This window comes from Tupaia chinensis, unplaced genomic scaffold (assembly GCF_000334495.1).
Source record: "Tupaia chinensis unplaced genomic scaffold, TupChi_1.0 Scaffold000387_1, whole genome shotgun sequence".
In the NCBI taxonomy this organism is placed as follows: domain Eukaryota; kingdom Metazoa; phylum Chordata; class Mammalia; order Scandentia; family Tupaiidae; genus Tupaia; species Tupaia belangeri.
Genome location: NW_006159889.1, coordinates 1,476,678 through 1,497,883, shown reverse-complemented (window position 1 = coordinate 1,497,883; position 21,206 = coordinate 1,476,678). Strand labels below are relative to the sequence as shown.

General features: G+C 43.2%; 1 protein-coding gene across 3 annotated transcripts in view; it reads right to left on the bottom strand.

Annotated features, from left to right (window-relative positions):
* ST3GAL3 (ST3 beta-galactoside alpha-2,3-sialyltransferase 3) overlaps positions 1 to 21,206 on the bottom strand; it is a 187,870-nt gene that overhangs the window by 106,772 nt on the left and 59,892 nt on the right. For all 3 annotated transcript variants that reach the window (XM_006153759.2, XM_006153760.2, XM_006153761.2), the window contains one exon: positions 8,258 to 8,300. In XM_006153759.2, coding sequence (XP_006153821.1) covers positions 8,258 to 8,300 — 43 coding nt within the window. The remainder of the gene's footprint in view (positions 1 to 8,257; positions 8,301 to 21,206) is intronic.

Sequence of the window (21,206 nt, the reverse complement as noted above, 5' to 3'; positions counted from 1 at the left end):
GGAGGTATCGTCCAGTCTATAGCTGTGTACACTGAGTGGCCCAAGTGCCCAACCCCAGGGGAAGACAGGGTCAATTCCTAGGCATCCTTGAAGCTAGCAACATCCACCAACTCACCAGCCTCACATCTTGTTTACTATTTTTATCTTTTCTTTTTAGTTGCCAGAGAGTGCATGCACTGCCTAGAGGAAGATGAAGAGAGAGCTGAGGGGGTGGGGGTGGAAAGACACGCCATGGGACGCAGTCACACACCACCCCCCCTCTCCATTTCTCCATCCTGTTGGGATTTGGGGAATGCAAGCACACACATCCAGAATGTTTTTCAAGCTGCTGGGGCCAGCATTCAAACTGTGGTCAGCCATGTGGGATCTAGCTTCCTTAACTACTGGGCCATGGGGTTGGCCTATATCCTGGTTATTCTTGTTCACTCCCTCAACTACATCCTTGTCAGTTTTCTCATACTCAAGTTATTGCTTGTGTGTGTGTGTGTGTGTGTGTATCTTTTTTTTTTTTTTTTTTTTTTTTTTTTTTTTTAATTTGCCAGAGAGCATGTGCCCTCGCCAGAAGCAGTCAGAGGGAGAAAGAGGGAAAAGGAAAGCAAGAAAGCACTCCCCCATGGGGCATGGTCACACAAAATTCCTTCTCCTCCATCTCCTCTTAGGATGTTGGGCACATACGCACACACACCCGCATGGTTTTCAAGCTGCTGGCTCCCAGACTTGAACTGCACAGCCAGCCAGGTGGGATCCAGCCACCTTCTCCACCAGACCATGGGCTGGCCCTGTGTGTGTTCTTTAGACAGAGTCTTACTGTGTAGAGGTACTGCCTCAGCTACCTCTGAGGAGCGGGACTACTAGAGTGTGCCACTATGCCCAGCTTTTTCACAGGCTGGGAATTGAACCCAGGCCTCCATGTGGCCTCAACTTTCTGAGTAGCAGCATCCAGTGCATACCACCAGGGCTGGACCACCACTCTCTGCTTCTTCTTGGCTCAGGTCTCTTACTTTTCTCTCCCTGCCCCACACTCTAACTTCCCATCACATTCCATGAAGCCTTGTTCCTTTACATTCTCAGTCTCTTCAGTGAATGCTGTTTTCATAGAAACCCAGGACTCCTCTGAAAACACCATTTCCACATCCCTCTGCAACAGGGGCTGTTCTTTCTTGTAGACCCTATGCATCTTAGGATCCCTGACATCTTTTTCATACTCCGTTTTTGCTTCCAAACCACCAATATAATATCTTTATTTTAAAAAAGAAAACAAGGGGCCAGCAGTTGGCCTGGTGGTTGAGGCACTGGACACCCACATGGCTGACCATGGTTCAAATCCTGGGCCTGGCGGCTTGCTTTCTTACTCTCCCTTTCTCTCCTTGTCTCTCTCTAGTAAAATTGAAGAAGAACAAATAAACAAAATAAAAAATTATTCAAAACAAAACAACTCTGTTCACTGCTCATGCTGTCCAGCAGTTCCTCCCTTGCCATTCCCCTGCTAGTCTCACTACTCCCTTCCCAATTAGTAAGGCTTTAGCTCACAAGACATTCTTTCCAATCAAGCTTACAAGCCTGTTACATGGCTTAGAATTTTCAATTTTATCCCCATAATGAAGCACTAGTTGGTACTTATGAGATATTTGCTAAATAAGTGAGTGAAGAAATGGTATGTGGGGTATACACTAGAAAGCAAGCTGAGGTCCAGTTCTTTGTTTTGGGCTACACCCCTCCCAGTTTACCAGACACCAATAAAGGAATAAGGTAGTTTGAATCTCATCCTTTGGCTATTAACAGTATCCTCACTTTATAGCAGGAAACCAGACTTAGTAATTAAATAACTTTACTCAAGATTAGAGAGGGGCTGGATGGTGGCACAATGCTCTACGAGGCTGACCAACATGGGAAGGTTCTTGGTTCACGTCTGGAGACCACCCTGAATATGCCAGGAACATGTGTGCCATTATTTGGGGCTGGCTAAAGCTAGAGGGGTGAACTGCAGTGTCAAAACCCTGTTGGAGGTATGTGTTTCTCCATCTCAGTCTCTCTGGCTCATGAAACAAGCAAAACAAACAAACTCGGGGGAAAAAATTAAAATGACAAGAGCTAGTAAAACATGGAACTGGGAGGCTGGCAGATGGTGTTAGGGCACTGGACTCCCACACGGTTGACCATTGTTTGAGTCCTAGACCTGGCGACTTGCTTTCTCACTTTCCTTTTCTCTTTCTCTGGTCAAATTAAACAATAATAACACATAAAATTAAATAAATAACTTTTAAAAATGATGTGAAACTCGGTCTGGAACATCCATGTCTGACTTTTATAGCCCATGTTTTTAACCATCAAAAGATACAGCCTTCCTGACTGACAGGTCTTGCAGTTAAAGACAAGGTTTTGTACAACTCACCACATTTAAGTATTTTGAATAATTTTCATATCACTGACAAGTGATTTTTGTCAGGTAGATATAAGCAACAGGGAATTCTCAAAGGAAATATACACCAACCTATTTATTCCACTTAATTAGAAGAATATAATAAAGACATAAAAATCCAAAATATTCATTCCCAAACTTCTAGAATATCACCAGACATACAGGCATTTTGCAAGTATTTCTAGGAGGCCAGCAGGTGGCATGGTGGTTAAGACACTAGACTCCCCCATGTGGCTGACTGCAGTTTAAGTCCTGGACCCGGCGGCTTGAAACTAATGCTAGTGAAACTCACACAAGTGTGCATGTGTGTCCAAGATCCTGAGAGGAGAATGGAGAAGGGACTGTGGCATGGCCATTCCCTTGTTGGGGAGTTCCTTGCTTTTTGTCTCTGTGTCTATCTGGCAAGCACAAGTGCCCGATAGCAAAAAATCTCTCTCTCTCTCTCTGTCTCAAAAAAAAAAAAAAGAAAAGAAAAGAAAAAAAAAAAGAGTATTTCTATGTGGGGTACAGCGAGTGGTGTGATGATTAAGGTGCCTATATGGCCACATTCCAGATCTGGAGGCTTGCTTTCTTACTTTCTTCGCCTCTCTCTCTGTCTTTCTCTGGTGAGTCCACATGCCCTATAGCAAATTAAAAGATAATAATAATAATAATAAATAAATAAAACTAAACGGGACCAGCAGATGGTGTAATGGTTACATTGCTGGACTCAGCAGCCTAAAACAGGGTGCATGTGTGTGTGTGCCCAAAATCCTGAGAATGGAAAAGAAGGAATTGTGGCATGGCCATCCCTCCTGGAAAGTGACTTCCTGCTTTCTGTCTTTCTATCTCTCTCTGTCTCTCCAGTGAACACATGCACCCTATAGCAGAAATCTCTCTCTAAAAAAAGAAATAAAACTAAATAAATAATTATTTCTAAAAAATTACTTCTGTATTATACAGTTTCAAGAACAGAAGATACCTGGGATGAAGAGACAGTTCTCTTGAACATATATCTATGTGGCATTCTCAATTAAGAGTCAGTTAACTATGACCTGTGGGTCAAGGCCAAACCACTACCTGTTTTTGGTATGGCCCATGAGTTAAGAATGACTTACATTTTTAATAGGTGGTAAAAAAATAATAAAAGAATCATAGTACTTTATGACACATAAAAATTATATGAAACTAAAATTTCAGTGTCTATTAAATTTTATTTGAATATTTTATCATTCAAGCATGTACTATCTATATATGCTTTCATGTTACAACAGCAGAGTTGAGTAATTGTGACAAAACAGTAAGGCCTCAAAATTCTGAAATATTTACTATCTGGTCCTTTACAGAAAGTTTGCTGACCCCCGTTATAAATTATTTCTTCTGACTTAACTTCCAGTTTAGTAACTGTCTTCAATTGTATCTAATCAGCTGCTAAACCCTTCTACTAAGTTTTTAATCTTCATTATTATATTTTTCAACTTTAGAAACATGTTTTTCAAATCTACTAATTTTATATTTCATACTCCCCTATTTTACAAACTTGTCTTTTGTTTCTTTAAATATTTTACATGTAATTGCTTTATAAACCATGTCTGGTAATTCCAATTGCAGAAATCTTCGTGGGTCCTTTTCTATAGTCTGCTGTTCTGCCTAGCTCTCACTAGTGGAAGTATTTCCTGTGTGTTTAGTTATTTTTTTACTGTTAGCCTCTAGTTTCATGAAATTATTTGTGAGGAATTTATATGTCTTCTTCTAGACAGGGTTTGCTTCTGCCAGTTGCTTGAAGGCACTACTAGTCTGCAACACCTTCCGCTAAGTTTCTGGTTAGAGGTTCCTTGGATTATCTGAGTAATAAGAATTCTGGCAATGACTACCAAGTGTTTTGTTTTATTAACTTTTGCCCTGATATATTCAGTGCTATGGTAACCTTTCCCACAGTCTTCGTTGGGGAGGTTCAGGCTTAGTTTTAGTTTATCCTTATGCTGAATCCTCTGGGGCTCTGGTTTAATATGGATTAAAAGATGAAAAATATGTAAGAGAAGTTAAAAGAGCTGGCAGCTATACCAAAGTCTAACATTTGATAATTATCAAAATAGAAATGAGGGGACCAGCAGTTAGCATAATGGCTATGTTGCTGGACTCCCATGTAGTTGACTGCGGTTCGCATCCTGGACCTGGTGGCTTAAAACTCACCCTGGGCGTGTGTGTGTGAGTGCCCAAGATCCCCAGAGGAGAAAGGAGGAGAAGGGATTGTGGCGTGGCCATGCCCTTGGGGGGTGATTTCTCGCTTTTTGTCTCTCTGTCTGGCAAGCGCACGCGCTCTATAGCAAACCTCCCCCCCCCAAAAAAAAGAAATGGATGGGGTGAGAGGCAATATTTAAAGAGATAACAGTGAGAATTATCCAGAACATACACATTCTTATACTCAAGAAGCTAAATGAATCCCAGGGCTGGCAGGTGGCATGGTAGTTAAGGGCACTGGACTCCCTCATGGCCAACTGTAGTTCAAGTCCCAGACCTAGTGGCTTTTTCACTTTCCTCCTCTCTCTCTCTCTCTCCCTCTCTTTCACACACACACACACACACACACACACACACACACACTCTGTCCCTCTCTGGTCAAATTGAAATAAATAAATTAAGTTAAATTTAAAAATTCTTAAAAAAAAAGAAGCTAAATGAATCCCAATCAAGATAAATAAAAACTGCATATTTGTACACTCATTCATACTTCATAGAACACTTTGTTTAATACTTTATAAAATCATAGGAAGTAAGGGGGACTAGCAGGTGGCATGGTGGTTAAGGCCCTGGACATTCCCACATGACTGACCACAGTTTAAGTCTTGAACCTGGTGGCTTGCTTTCTCACTTTCCCTCCCTCTCTCTCTGTGTGTGCCTCTCTCTGGTCAAATTAAAATAAATGAATGAATAAATAAAAATTTTTAAAAATCACAGGAAGTAAGTATTATCTACATTTTTCATAAAGGGAACCTGGGGTTTAGAAAGCTAAAATGAATTATCTAAGGTCATGTAGTTCCAAGTAGCAGAAATAGAATTCAAATCTAGTTCTTCAGATTCAAGTTCAGGTTCCTTCCTTCATGTCAGGAATAGAACCTGGGAACTAGCAGTTAGCGTAATGGCTATGTCGCTGGACTCCCACGTAGTCGACCACGGTTCGCGTCCAGGACCCGGTGGCTTAAAACTCACGCCGGGCACGTGTGCGTGCGTGCCCAAGATCCCGAGAGGAGAATGGAGGAGAAGGGATTGCGGCGTGACCATCCCCCCTGGGGGGTGATTTCTCGCTTTCTGTCTCTATGTCTCTCTCTCTGTCTGTCTGGCGAGCGCATGCGCCCTATAGCGAAAACCTCTCCAAAAAAATAAATAAATAGAACCTAAGACACACACACCTAAGACAACCAGAGAAACTCTGTAATAGAACTGAATGTTGATGAGAAATTGCCTCAAAAAAAGCAGATCCCGGGAACCAGCAGTTAGCGTAATGGCTATGTCGCTGGACTCCCACGTAGTCGACCGCGGTTCGTGTCCCGGACCCGGTGGCTTAAAACTCACGCCGGGCACGTGTGCGTGCGTGCCCAAGATCCCGAGAGGAGAATGGAGGAGAAGGGATTGCGGCGTGACCATCCCCCCTGGGGGGTGATTTCTCGCTTTCTGTCTCTATGTCTCTCTCTGTCTGTCTGGCGAGCGCACACGCCCTACAGTGAAAATCTCTCCAAAAAAAAAAAAAAAAAGTAAAAAAAGCAGATCCCAGAAGCAGGTAGAAACCTTTTTCCCATATCTGTCTTCGTATTCTGAAGACACCATCGTACTAGAAAAGCCTTGTAGGAAATGGCAGGAAAGTTTTAGCTTGTACTTTAAATTGTATATTAACTCAAATGAAGCCAAGCCAATTCCCTGGGCTAAAGACCAGGTTGACTTAAATAGTTCAAGGAACTGGCCTGGTAGGCAACACTTAACTGTCAGAACAGCAAGGCGGGAGTGCGCTCCTCCTCCTTATACTGTGGAAGACAGTTTAAACACTATAGTTAATATGTCCTAGGTAACATGTCTTTTGTTTATCAAAGTGATTCAACTTGGTAATTACTACATCTCCTTTGTTCTGGTGGCATTTCACTTGCTTATGGCTTATGCTTGATTTGTTTTTTGCCCAGAGTACTAAATTAAGAATTTCCTAAGAGGGGGACCAGCAGTTAGCGTAATGGCTATGTCGCTGGACTCCCATGTAGTCGACCGTGGTTCACGTCCTGGACCCGGTGGCTTAAAACTCACATCGGGCGCATGTGCGTGGGTACCCAAGATCCCAAGAGGAGAATGGAAGAGAAGGGATTGTGGCGTGGCCATCCCCCTGGGGGGTGATTTCTCACTTTCTGTCTCTCTGTCTCTCTCTGTCTGTCTGGCAAGCGCACACACCCTATAACCAAAAAACCCTCAAAAAAAAAAAAAAAAAAAAAGAGAATTTCCTAAGAGGGAAGCCTGTGGCTTTCCAGCACAAGCCCCATTACATAGACATTAACATGAGGCTGGCATCTCTCTAACAGGCTGCTATAAGGGCAGACTGTTCTCCCCTTGTAGCTGCCTCTGTGACGTATAAAAACTGAGAGTTACAATGCCTGAACTCATAGTACGAGGCACCAGAGCCAAGAAGCCAGATTCCAGGAAAAGGGGCCAGATGCCAGGCAATCGTGGGAAAATCAAACAGCCCCTGGCTTCATGTCTTATGTATATAGGAAGACATCATCAGAAGCAGCTGTGGACAAGGTTTGATACGAGAGAGGAAAGGAAAGAGACACTATTCTGATCTTTCAAGATGTCTGTCTGGTAGAGGACAGGGACGTGATACACAGAGATGACCAACAACAGGAAGGAGCCACAGTTGGCGGTGGTCAGGTAGTTTTGCAAATGTTTACTGAGCATCAAAATTTGAGAGGTCTTATGCAGGGCAAGAACACCAGAAAGACCTAGAAAGACCGGGAAGGCCAGAACAGGGAAGGATCCTGGAAAGATTAGATACCCTGTACTGGAAAGTCCCCTACAAATTAATCATTTCAATTAAGACCTTACAATAACCCTTGTGAAGTATGTACACTGTTATCTTCATCTTGTACATGAAACTGAGGCTCAGACTGATTAAGTAGCTTGCCCCAAATCACAAAGAGAACAAACAGCAATCTGGGATTCGAACCAAGCTTTGGCTGGCTCCAAGCCTGTGCCCTTAATAAATTAGTAATTATTACACAGTTAAGTACAGTATAGTGAGATCATTAGTAGGGGGTAGAGAATTCAAAGAAGCATAGAAGAAGAGGTCATTCATTTTGTGTGGGAAGAAAATGGTCTCTAAGTTTTGGACTAGCAAGGAAAGAGAATTTCAGGCTAAGGTAATAAGCATATACAAAGTCAGAAGAAAAAGGAGGGTTTACCTGTGGCAGGAGTGAGGGGGGTTGAAGCTGAGAGGAAGATGGGGGGCTGATCACAGAGGGTTGTGCAGACCAGAGGGCAGACATCTCTGAGAGCCCACTGCCTCCTGTTGTGACTCCACCACCCCGTCTCTGTAGAAGCCTTTCCAGGGCCCCCTTGTCATTCAAACTACTGGCAGTGGCCTCCTTCTTATGAGCTGCCTATGCCAGAAAAGTCTAAGACTAAGTTTGCACTCACTCTCCCATCCTCTCCAGGCCCCTGCAGGCTGTAACATGCTCCAAGATCCTCTGACAGCTCAAAGATAGAAACCCTGTGGAACCTCCCAACAACACATGGGTGATGAGAACTGGCCCTTCAAAGTTAGACCCGAATTCCCACAGACATCCTTACTACAGAGCCAAGGCATTTTCTCAATTTACTCACAGTTTAGAGTCCAGCTTTAGGAGGAAACCCAATCGATCGTACTCTGAAAAAGAAAAGCAGAAAACGTCACTGAAGTCATCACTGCTGACACCAGCAGACTGCACCCCCAGGCCTAGACGGCAGGGACAGGCAGCTTTTGGAAAAGAGCATGGTTCAATCGTTTCAAAGAACAGAACCTAATACATAAGCCACACCTAATACATAAGCCACACCTAATACATAAGCCAAATTTAACATACAAATGCCCGCTATTTTGTGAAGAACCAGGTTCAACACCAGGGATTTTCCAGGCCTTCTAGTACAACCAGTCCTAGCACATAACTGCCTTTCTGCACAAATGTGGTCCTTGAAACTGAAATTCGGTAAACCATGAAACTGAACCCTGTAGAAGTAAGAGCATTAGAAGAAATCTCTGCTTCCTCAAGCTCTGAACACAGTATTTGTTAAAGGAGTCACGTGTGGCAGCCAAGGGGTTCTCAAACCTATGGCAACAATTCTCTTCATGATAACCACAAAGAACCGATATAGCTGATTACATTAACAAATATAACATTTAAAACAAGACAAAATAAATTTAATTGCCAGAGAGCACATGTGAAACACAAAGAGAGACAGGGGAGACAGAAAGCACCCCTCAAGGGGGCATGGTCATGCCACAATGCCCCTTCCTCCACATCTTCACCTTGTCAGGACCCTGGGCACTTGGGCCATGCCTGGAAGCCACCAGGGCTCAGGCCTGAACTACAATCAGCCTTGTGAGATCTGGCTCCCTATAAACAGGGTTAGCCCTCAAGTAAAATTTAAAAACAAATTGGTGGGGCTGGCAGGTGACATGGCAGTTGGGGCACTGGACTCCCACATGGTCGACGCCAGTTTAAATCCCGGACCTAGCAATTTGCTTTCTTACTCCCCTCCCCCATCCTCCCTCTGTCTCTGGTCAAATTAAATAATAATAATAATAAATGAAATTAAATAATTAAAAAACAAATTGGTAAGATGTTTGCAACAAATATAAATCATTAACATTGTATTTCATTTTGTTTACATGTTGTATTGTTCTAAAATGAGGTTGAAGCAGTTTTAGAAAATTGTTAAGTACAAGATTTTAAAAAGAAGGAATCTGGGGGCCAAACAGGAAATAAGAATAGGAAAAACAGTAACTTGCAGTTGGGATAAGCACACACCCTAAGGCCCTGTGTACTTGCCGAAGGAGGATTTTGGATATGTCTTCACTATTCTCCATGGCTTAAACTAACTGAAAAGCACTGTTTGATTTTTTTAAAAGAGATTTAGAATTTTAAAAAAATTAATTTTTCCCAGCATGAATATACTGTATATTAGACCAATCAATGATATTATCATACACATTACCATTAACAGATAGTTTTCCATTTTGTAAAAGAATTATTTATTTTATTTATTTATTCATTTATTTTAATTTGACTAGAGAAAGACAGAGAGAGAGAGAGAAAGTGAGAAAGCAAGCCACTAGATCCAGGATTTGAACCGTGGTCAGTCATGTGGGAATATCCAGTGCCTTACCACCAAGTCACCTGCTGGTCCTCCATTTTTAATTTAAAGAGGTTTTGCCTTAGGGTGTCTGCACTCCCTGGAGAGACGGATAGCGAGAGGGAAAGTGAGAAATTACCCCCCGGGGGGATGGCCATGCCATAATATCTTCTCCATTCTCCTCCTGGGATCGTGGGCACGCATGCACACACACCAGGCATGATCTTTAAGTCACCAGGTCCAGGACTTGAACTGTGGTGGGCCATCTGAGAGTCCAGTGATGTAACCGCTACACCATCTGCTGGCCCAAGTTTTCTATTTTCGTGTCCCTTTAATGTTTTGTTTCTTTCCCCTCCTTGATTCCCTCCATCCCACTTACCACAGTTCCCATCCTCCTCCTACACTGTCTCTAGTATCCACAGTTGCTCTCCATAGTTTTTTATCTTCCAATCTTTCAGTTTCTGACAGAGTGCAGGCATTCAGTATATATTAAGTGGAGACATACAATGCCTCTCTTTCATAGTCTGGCTTGTTTCACTTAGTATTAAAACTTCCATATTTATCCTCTTTCTATCAAATGTGAGGGTCTTGTTTTCTATGACTGAGTAGTATTCCATGGCGTATATGTGCCATACTTTTTCAATCCATTCATCTGTCCTTGGACATTTGGGATGATTCCATGTTTTAGCAATTGTGCATAATGCCACAGTCAACATGGATGTGCACGTGTTTTTCCTACTGAGCATATTCCTGTCCTTCAGGTAGATACACAAGGGTGTAATTACTGGATCATATGGTAGTTCTATTTGTAGGTCTTTGAGGAACCTCCATATTGTTCTCCACAGTGGTTGAACTAGTTTACATTCCCACCAACAGTGTAGGAGGGTTCCCTTTTCACCACATCCCCGCCAACACTTATCATTCTTTATTTTTTTAAATCTTAACTATTCTGACTGGGATTAGGTGGTATCTTGTGGTTTTGATTTGCGTCTCCCTTCTGGTAAGGGATGTTGAGCATTTTTGATACACTTTTTGGCTGTTCATATATCTTGCTTGGACAACTGTCCATCTTTTAATTGGACTGATTTTTTGTGTGTGTGGGTAAGCTGCTTGAGTTCCCTGTATATTTTGGTTATCAGTCCCATATGTGAGGGGGAGTTTGCAAGTATATTCTCCCATTCTGAGGGATGTCTTTTCACTCTAATTACTGTTTCTTTTGCTATGCAGGAGCTTTTTAATCCCACTTGTCTATTTTTGGGATTACTGCCTGGAAAAGCACTGTTTTCATGGTTCATGTCTACAAAAATCAACCAGGAAAATCATAGCTATTCTTGGTTCTAAGACTTGAGGAAGTGCTAGAAGGTGGTATGGAAGTTAAAGTGACTGGATCCACATGGCCAGCTCCGTAGTTTGAGTCCCACATCCAGCAGCTTGAAAAACATGTGTGGGTACCCCAAATCTCAAGAGAAGAATGAAGGAGAAGGGATTGTGGTATGACCAACCTCCCTGGCGGGTAATTTCTCACTTTCCCTCTCTCTCTCTCTGGTGAGCACATATGCCCTATATACAGTAAACTTAAATAAAAAGACAGGAAGTGTCATGGGATTATAAGATTGTTTCTTACAGTTTGCTCAATGATTGCAATGGGTGTGCATGCACACGTTTGTGTTGTCAGTGCCAAAATACAGTGATCTAAGAATGCAGTCCTTAGCTAGGTTGGTTCAAGCTGAGGATTAAACAGAATACCGAGACCAAAAACTGGATGAAAAAGCCAGCATCAAGGCTTTCGAGGAATTCTGCCTTCAATAAGCAATGAATGGCCAAGAGAAGGAAGTTGCACATGCCAACAAGTTCCTCACAGGAGTCGTTCCACAAGGCCAGTTAAGGCCAGACTCCTGGCTTTCACAATCAGCTGAGCTGCAGAGGGAGAATAAATCCTCTTCTTACAACTGAAGCTGCCAACTAGGACACACAACTCCATGGAAGGCTTGCCTCCCAAGAGAATACCCTTGGGCAGGTAAAACCTAGCCTCAAAATAATTGGCTGTGCTCTAACTCAAACAAATGGATGAGAGACTTCCTAATATATCAAGAACTTAGAAACTGGTAAGAAAAACAAGTAAGGCTTCAATTTAAAAAACTAAAGGGGCCAGCAGGTGGTGTAGAGGTTGACACTGAATTCCACATGGCCAACTGAGTGGTTCAAGTCCCAGACCAAGCAGTTTGAAAATCATGCAGGGTAGGACCAGTAAATGGTACAGTAGTTAAGTTGCTGGACGCCCACACAGCTGACTGCAGTTCAAGATCCAGACCTGGCAGCTTGAAAATCATGCTGGGTGCATGTACATGTGTGTGCATCCCCAAAATCCCAAGAGGAGAGTGGGCAAGAAGGGATTGCAGAGTGGTCATCCCCACTTGAGAATGATTGCTCACTTTCCCTCTGTCTCTGTTTCTCTGTCCAGCAAGCACATGCTCCCATGGCAAAACAAAAACAAAAACACCTTAAATAAATAAATAAATAGAAGAAAGAAAATCAACCCAGGTGCATGTGAATGCATGCCCAAAATTCCAAGAGGAGAATGGAGGAGAAAGGGTTGTGGCATGGCTACCCCTTTTGGGGGGAGATTTCTCACTCCCCCTGCCATCTCTCTTTGGAGTATACGAGCCCTACAGCAAAAATGAGAACAAAACAATTTGCAAAAAGAGTTAGTTTCAAAGTGTAATATTCTTTCAAAAATCTTATCATTTCCTGAAGAAGAAACCTCACTAACTTGCCAAATACCTGTTGCTTTTTCCCTTGACAATACTGTGCTACTGCTTCTCAGACTTAAGCTAAGATTCCCTTGGACAATGAATTTACCAAAGGTAGATTCTTTCCGGAGATACCAGATAATGTTTCCTATTGCAAATCAAAAGCCAGGGGCTATGCAAAATCGTAACACAAATGAGAGAAGATGAGAGAAGTGGAGAATGTAATATCCTTTTCTTTCTTTTTAATTCATGATTGAATGTGTGCATACACGAATGAGAAAGATACAGTAGAGCTCAGTTATACCACAATCCCCTTTCTCCAGACCCCCAGCCTACTAGGATCTTGGGCATACACACAAGCACCTGGTGTGCTTTCAAGCTGAACAGGACAAGTCTCAAACCACAGGTGACATGTGGCTTCCAGCTCCGCAGTCCTGCATGCAACCAACTGTACAGAGGCTGGACTGAGAATGCAATAACATTTTGTAGCAGCTCACATCACTTATTTTAATTGTATCAACAAACAAATCCTGTTGAAATGTCTTTTTTATTTTCAACTCACTGTTTTTCTCCCTTCATCTCCTTCTCCAAGAGGGTGCACACATTCACCAAAGAGAAAGAGAAAATGCAACCTCCCCCTCCCACCACCACGGGTATGGTCACACAATCCTTTTCCCTCCATTTCTTCAACTCATCAGGACGTGGGGGCATGCATGCACACATGTGCCTGATGTGTTTTTCAAGCTGCCAGGGCTGTGATTTGAACCGCAGTGGGCCATGTGAGACCCAACATCATGTGCACAATACTTAATAGCTGCATGGGACCAGCAGTTAGAGTAATGGCTATGTCACTGGACTCCCATGTGGTCGACCGCGGTTCGAGTCCCATACCCAGTGACTTAAACTCAAGCCAGGCGCATGTGCGTGTGTGCCCAAGATCCCGAGAGAAGAATGGAGAAGGGACTGTGGCGTGGCCATGCCCCCTGGGGGGTGATTTCCCGCTTTCTGTCTCTCTTTCTGGCGAGCACACGTGCCCTATAGCAAAAACCTCTCCAAAAAAATAAAAATAGCTGCACTGCAGGGTCAGAGATTTGGATTTTTCAATTTGTAAATATTGACAGTAGATTCAAGAAAAATCTAGAGTATGTTGATCAACCAAACTATGCCTATGGGCAGGATTCAGACAGCAGGCAAAGTTTGTAAACGGACCCAGACTGACAACTCATGAGGGCTATGGCTGCACGCAGTACTATAGATGCTCAAAAAATGTTTGTTGACTGTTATTAATAGGGATTATTTGACCACGACAGTCATTTTAATCAAAATCAAATTACTTTAACAGGATGCTAAAAAGAAACTTTCAGCAAAGCCTCTAAGTTGATCAATTTCAGACACCAGATTGAGGCACTTAACTAAGATGCAGATTTTCAAAGGAGATAGATGAAAACTTGTCATATAATTCTAAAAGCCCTTCCTATATCAAATACAAGAGGAACTGGTTGTTAGAGATGGGAAGAGAAATTTAAAAATTTTGTGGGAGGAGCTCTATTACGAACCCCATCCCACCCCCAAAGGACACTCCAGCCTGGTGACAGGATCTTCCCACATGGCCTCGGGTAGGGGAACAAACACAGGGCTGCCTCCTACCTAACCAGTCTAAAGGACACAAGATGGGCTGACTGGCTGTAGAGGACAGATAGTTACACTGGGACTGGCCTTCAATCCCAGAATCCATTGCAGAAAAGGATGTGAGAAGGAGCCTCTAATGGGTTTGTCTTAGGTCCTTTCCAAAAGATCTGCCAGAGGACTGACCACCTCAGTGGACAGAGGCACCTGCTGGGACTAAGCCCTAATGTGGGAAAAGGGATTAACTGTAGCTTTTAACTTAAAGCTACAACTATTATGTCACACTAAATGTGACCAAGGTACCAGAAACCTCCCTGGACATCCACACCGGGAAGCTTCTAAGGAGACAGTGGGAGATAAAGTAAAGGTGTCTGTGATGGTCTCCTGGTGTTCCCTGGGTGTTTGCAATATGCTGGCTGCACTAATTAGGCAACTGGGGAGATCTAATGGTTCCCTTAACTAAATTGGGAAGGGTCGGAGCATGGAGGGCTTCAGAAACAACTGAGGCTTAGGACACCTTCTGGCCACCCTCCATTGGCTTGATCCCCCAACCAGCTTTCTTCACGAGTTAGGCAACATGACCACCAGCAACTTGTAAGCACACCCTGACCTTCAACACTAACAGGGCCCACAGCTCAGCCCCTCTGTTCCTGCTGGTAGAGATTCTGGGGAAGGGCTAGGGTTGGCCAGAAGTGTCAGCCAACACTGGCTCCTCATGCCAGTGCTAATCACGGAGGTTGGCAAGACAGAGTCCCCACACACATGGTTAGGATCATCTATCCGGACAACGTTCTGTGCTAAACAAAGGATCCTCAGGAACAGAAGCAACAATCTTCAGAAAACTTGGAGTATAACAGGTGCAATTGTCAAAACGGGCTATGACATCTCCCCTCCTTGCCCTTCGGTGGCAGTTCTCCTGACTTGACCAACCTCCTATTTCAGTCCTCCACATGCTGCCCTCTGGATCTCCTATTCCAACCGCCTGGCTTACTTCCCTCTGCCTCCTGCCAGAATGGAAGCCTGCTGTCTGGGAGCCTTTGCTTGTCCTGAGCCTCCCAAGGGCCCATATCAAGCGGCCCTGAGTGGTGAGAAGGGAGCACTTATGATGTGCTGTGCTGTGGGGTTTCATCATCCTTCTTGCATTTGGGGTCCACTGGGCTTGGATCTGCAGGTGTCAATTTGAAAAAATGTTGGCCATTATTTCTTCAAAAATTTTCTTGTTCATCCTTCTCCTTTGGGGACTCCAATGACATATATATTAGGTTGCCTCAAGTTCCACAGATTATTTTTTTCACAGTAATTTTTCTTCTCTTTCATATTGGATATTTTCTATTAAAATATCTTCTGGCCCACTACACTTTTTCTACAGTGACTAATTTGCTGCTTAAATCCAATATATTTTCCATCTAAGGTGTTGTGTTTTTTCATCTCTAGTTTTGTTTTTTTTAATGCTCTTCCTTAATATCCTCATGCTTTCTTCTACCTCCTTGAACATGTTTTAATGTCCCTGTTTGCCAATACTATGATTTTCATCATTTCTAGGTCTGTTTCTACAGATCATTTTTTCTCTTCACTATGGGCATCTTTATGCTTTTCTAAACTGGTAATTTTACAAATTTTACCTTATTGGATGTAGGATATTTGTACACTCCTTAAGTATTTCTGAGATGCAATTAAATCACCTGGGAATAGTTTGGCCCTTTCAAGGTTTGCTTTTAAGTTTTTTGGGATTAGGATTAGAGGTAACAGTGGACCTAACTTTGCACCCACTAGGGCTATAAATGCCCTTTTGAGCATGCCATGTAATGTTCCATGTATTATGAAGTTTTCCCACTATTCCCAGCCCTCTGTGACTGCTAAGCATTATTCTATCTGCTCCTTCCACATGTTTTTTTCCCCAGCTTCCAGTACTTTCTACATCTGCACACATGTATCATCTGAGTAGTCTAAGGATTTTCTTGACAGATCCCCTAAGCTCTCTCTGTGGGCAGCTCTCTCTTCTTTCATAATCTCCCCATGAATTCTAGTTGCTTTGGCTTCCTCAAATTACCAACTGTTTCCAAAACTTAGGAGGACACCTGGGTTGTTTGGGTTCTCCCTCCCTGTGCTGTGGCCTGGAAATTCTCTCCATGCAGGTAGCTTGGGCAATTACAAGGATAACTTCATTTGTTTCCCTTCTTTCAGAGATTGGTATCCTCTGTCACCTGAGCTATTGTTCAATGTCTGAAAAAACCTTTTTTTTTTTTTTTTAAATATATTTAGTCTGTGTTTTTCAGTCATTTCCCCTTTTTTTCTCTTTTTCCTTATCTAGTCTAGACTTGATCTTACTCAACAGTCATTTAGCCTGCCAAACTATCTTTCCATTGCATGCTAACCAAATCTCTCATTTCTGCCCAACCCTTTCTCCTGAGCACCTATCATGTATATCCAGCTGCTTCCTGGATATTTCCACTGTCCTTAAACACTTATTTTATTCATGATAGAGTGTGCATGTGTACGAAAGAGAAAGAGGGAGAGAGGCACACCCTTTATAGGGTCCCATCACTCCCCGGCCCCCTTTTCTGGCCCTCCAGTTCATCAGGATCATGGCCATATGCACACATGTCTCACATCTTTCCAACTGACCTGGAGATCTGAATCCACAGTTGCCCATGTGGCTCCCTAACCTGGCAGTTCAGTTTGCTGCTGAATGCAACACCAGGCTAGGCCCATTTCTATCTTCATGTCTGAGAGGCACTTACAACTCAAGAGCCTGGTCTTCCTGTATTTCCTACCTTAATAAATAGCACCACTATTTAACTAATTGCCCAAGATAAAAAACTGGGAGAATTCCTTGAATCTCACTTGTTTCTTATTTTATTTAATCAGTTACTGTGTCCTTGTAAGTCCATCTTCTAAGTGATCGCAAATCCATGTACTGTTCAATTTCTACTCCCCTTGACTAAATCAGCTTCACCTCTCACCTGGATTACTCTAACAGTCTCCTACCAGTTTGCCCTAACTCCTGTCTTGACCCCAGTAGATTCTCTGTGCTGTAATCAGTGTTATTTTCCCATAGGATAAATATGATTATGTCAGAGCCCTGTATAAAACCTTTTAATGGACTCTACTGTTCTTCAAATGGATCCCAATGTGTTGGTTTACAAGGTCCTTCAAGATCTGGCTTATAACAACCATTTGACTTCTTTTTTATTTTATTTTTTTCTAATTCCCTATATTGTCCCTATTCTGCCCCTGCCATAATCTATGCTCCAGTCAGACTTAACTATTTTATCTTCCTCCAATGTATCTTTCCTACTTTGAGGCCTTGGCACACGCTTTCTCCTCCGTGTAAAGCATTTTCCCCCATGCCTTTCACATTGGTTATTTCCTATACATTGCTCACAACGATGATGCATGGTTACTCTACCTCAAAATGCTGCAAATCTGACTTATCCTTACCCTATCCACCAGCCCTGTTTTTTGTTTTAGCTTTTTGGTAATGGCATTAGCATTTTGTCCTCCAAGAAAGAAATTTTGGGGGTACCCTCTCATTTTAAATAAAGGTCCTCCCCCATACCATAGTCATTGGTTTTGCATGAGTCTCCACTGTTGCTTACACCATGCAACAGCCTCTTAATCTGTCTTCTCATCCTCTGCCACTCCTTCCTATGCAGCTTTTATGCCTGAGAGCTGCTGCACGAGAGCCCTCCTATGTAGTGCTCTCACTCACCCTCAGTTTGGCCTTCTTTCAGTTCCATGAATGAGCCACAAACTCTTTCAACACGGTATTTTTCTTATCAGCAGTTTCTTCTTCCTGAAATGTGTCCTCACCTCCTTGGTCAATTCCTGATCATTTTTGACCCTAGTTCAAATACCCGCTTTAGCAGTGCACTCCCTGCCTTTCCTACCCAGACCGTGCTCCGCTACCTGCCCCTTTGACACAGCGTACTTGACCCTCATAGCACTGACTCCAGTTGGGAATTACACACTTACCAGGTTTTTGCTCTAGGGTATGTGCGCTCACCAAAAGACAGAGACATAGAGAGATAGAAAGTGAGAAATCACCCTCCGGGGGGATGGTCACGCTGCAATCCCTTCTCCTCCATTCTCGTGATCTTGGGCATGTATGCACACGCACCCAGCGTGAGTTTAAGCCACCAGGTCCAGGACTAGAACTGCAGTTGGCTACATGGGAGTCTAGCAACATAGCCATTACGCTAACTGCTGGTCCCTGAAAGGCACTTTCTGTGATCTAGCCTGTTAGTCCAAATGCCACCCTATCTGTGCTCGCCACCAAACTGACAGAGCTTGCTGTCACCATTTGCTCAGGAGCCTGTAGAGCATACAATGTTGGTTACATTCTCTTTTAGAAACAAGCCCCTTGAATTTCCTTCAGAAAATGGCTCTGCTCCCAGCATAGGCAAGTGCAGGAAGGGCAGCAGGGTTTGTGTCCAAAGTGTAAGCGCTTGGAAAAAGCAAGGGTGGCTGGACTCTTCCTCTAAGCTGGGTGACACCAGAGAGAAAAACAGTGAGCTGAAGAGATGGACCATTTGTTCTGGAAATCTAGGTTCCTAGAGCTGCCCTTCATGTCCTCCCTGAGGGTCAGGTGTTTGGTTTTTAATTTGGGTCTGTGGATACCCCTGTGCTTTGGGTAAATCCTTTTATTTTTTTTAAGTTAGCCCAAATCAGTTTCTGTTGCTTACAATTAAATGAAATCCTAACTTACACACATCTGAATCCTCCTTTGTGTTTCTAGCACTTAATACAAGGTCTGGCACCAGAACTGGTGCCCCATAAATGTGCTGAATGAATGGAAGCACGAGTGGAGTGAACACATGACCCGAGGCCTGGATTCTTCGTCTTCTTTCAGGCCCTCCAGAGGGTAGCTACAGCAGCGGCAGGAGCTGCTCTCCAGGTCACTAGCCCAGCTGTCTTGTACAGCAGTGCTTCCCTTGCTCTGACCACTCTTGGCTCCCAACCCACCAACTGATCAAGTCACTTGCAGAGCCTCTCCCAGCTCACAGGCAGCACTGTCTGCTGCCTTGTTATTTAATGCCCCTCCCATTCCTATTTCAGTTTCTAACTTTTGCTTTGTGGTTCCCTTTTGAGAACTTTCAATATGCCAAAGTAATTCCCTCCCTTCATTTCTTTTTTTTTTTTTTTAGAAAGACTTTTGTTATAGGGTGCATGCGCTCGCCAGAGAGACAGAGAATGACAGAGACAGAAAGCGAGAAATCATCCCAAGGGGGGTGGCCATGTTGTAATCCCTTCTCCTCCATTCTCCTCTCGGGATTTTGGGCATGCACGCACACGTGCTCAGCATGAGTTTTAAGCTGCCAGGTCCAGGACTTGAACAGCGGTCAACTCTGTGGGAGTCCAGCAATGTAACCATTATGCCATTTGCTGATCTTCCCCTTTCATTTTCAAAAACCTAAAACGTAACCTCCTCAAAGGTTTCCTGAGCTTTCTTAGTCATTACTAACAGTCCCATCCCTGTCCAATCAAGGATGGTACCTAATAAGCACTAACCCTCGGCCCCAGCCACATACTTATGTACTTACGTTACTGACAATCTAATCTGTGGACAGCTCCTCACAGAGGTGCCTGAGTAGCAGGAAAGCTTAAGCAGAAAAGGAAGGAATCAGGAAGGCACAGGCACAAGCTCTAGGAATACAGAAGCAGAGCTTCTTTACCTTCTTTTTTAAAAAATATTTATTTAATGTTATTTATTATTAATATCACATATAAATTGCTATAGGGTACATGCACTCACTAGAGAGAGAAGGAAAGAGAGAGAGAGAGAGAGAGAGAGAAAGTGAGAAGCAAACCACCAGGTTTGGGACTCGAACTATGGTCAGTCATGTGGCAGTCCAGCATCTTAACCACCATGCCACTTGCTGACCCTGCAGAGCTTCTTTACTATTGGAATCGGGCAAGGTTACAGATCCTAGAGCGCCTCACTTTAACCCAAGCGTGCTCCTGGAGTTTCATGTGAATTCAGTTTCTACAAAAGAATGCTATGTTGAGTGCATCAAGACTTCAGGGCCAATTCACTTCGGGGGAAGCTGGCAGGAAACTCTGGGTCTCACCAGAATCCACTGGTTCCAAATCTAGGCTAAGGACAGAAGACTGGGACTCCAAAGTCAGCCAGGCACCTTCGGCCCTGCTATTCACACACAGCTCTCCCCGCACTTGGAGACACTCTACTCCCTGTATCAAAACAGCAAGCCAGCAGCCGCACACTGAAGGCGACTGTTTAGTCTGGTAGCCTCAGCCAGGCTGGAAGCCGGCATTACAAAAACCATTGACCACGGAGCACAGGTGTGTCCTCTGCCTGGCTGCAGGTGGAGATGACATGGCAATGCAGATCTCATCCTGCACCTGCACCAAGTGAGAGTGAATGCAGAAAGAGCTTTTACAGATGCCTGGAGTCTTTTAAATTAACCATTAACTCTTTCATTGCCACTTTCAAGGGATAAGTTGGTGGTCTCAGTCACACCAAAAGATTCATATAAACTGTTGGGAAAAAAACTGGAGAACTCATCTAAACTCCTAGAATTTTCAGAAACTGGACATAAACAAAAGGAGGCCATACAAAAGGAAGCACAAGCACCTGGTAACAAAACCTCTCTATATACAAAGCAAAACTAACAGAATTATAAAAAGAAATACATATGAGGTCTTCTGTCATAATAGGAAACATGTAACACTGAAAAAAATCAGGCTGGTGAAATCAGTGGGAATTCTTACGAGGTGAACCGAACAATTGCTAAATTTAAACTAAGTGACATACAGAGAACTTTGCATCCAACAAATAGAGAATGCACATTCTCTTTTTTTTTTAATTTTTAAAAATTTATTCATTTTCTACATTAATTCGCTATACACCATCACAACACACAAATGAATTTTCCATCCAAAATACCCTGTGCATTGGCTCAATCAAGCACATCAACATACATGTTCTCAGCAAATAATTTTCCAATTCTTATGTCCTGCATACCTTGCCTTTTGTTTTGCCATCCTTGATTCCCCATCCCCCACCCTCTGCCATGTCTCATCCTCCTCCCCCATTGTCCCTG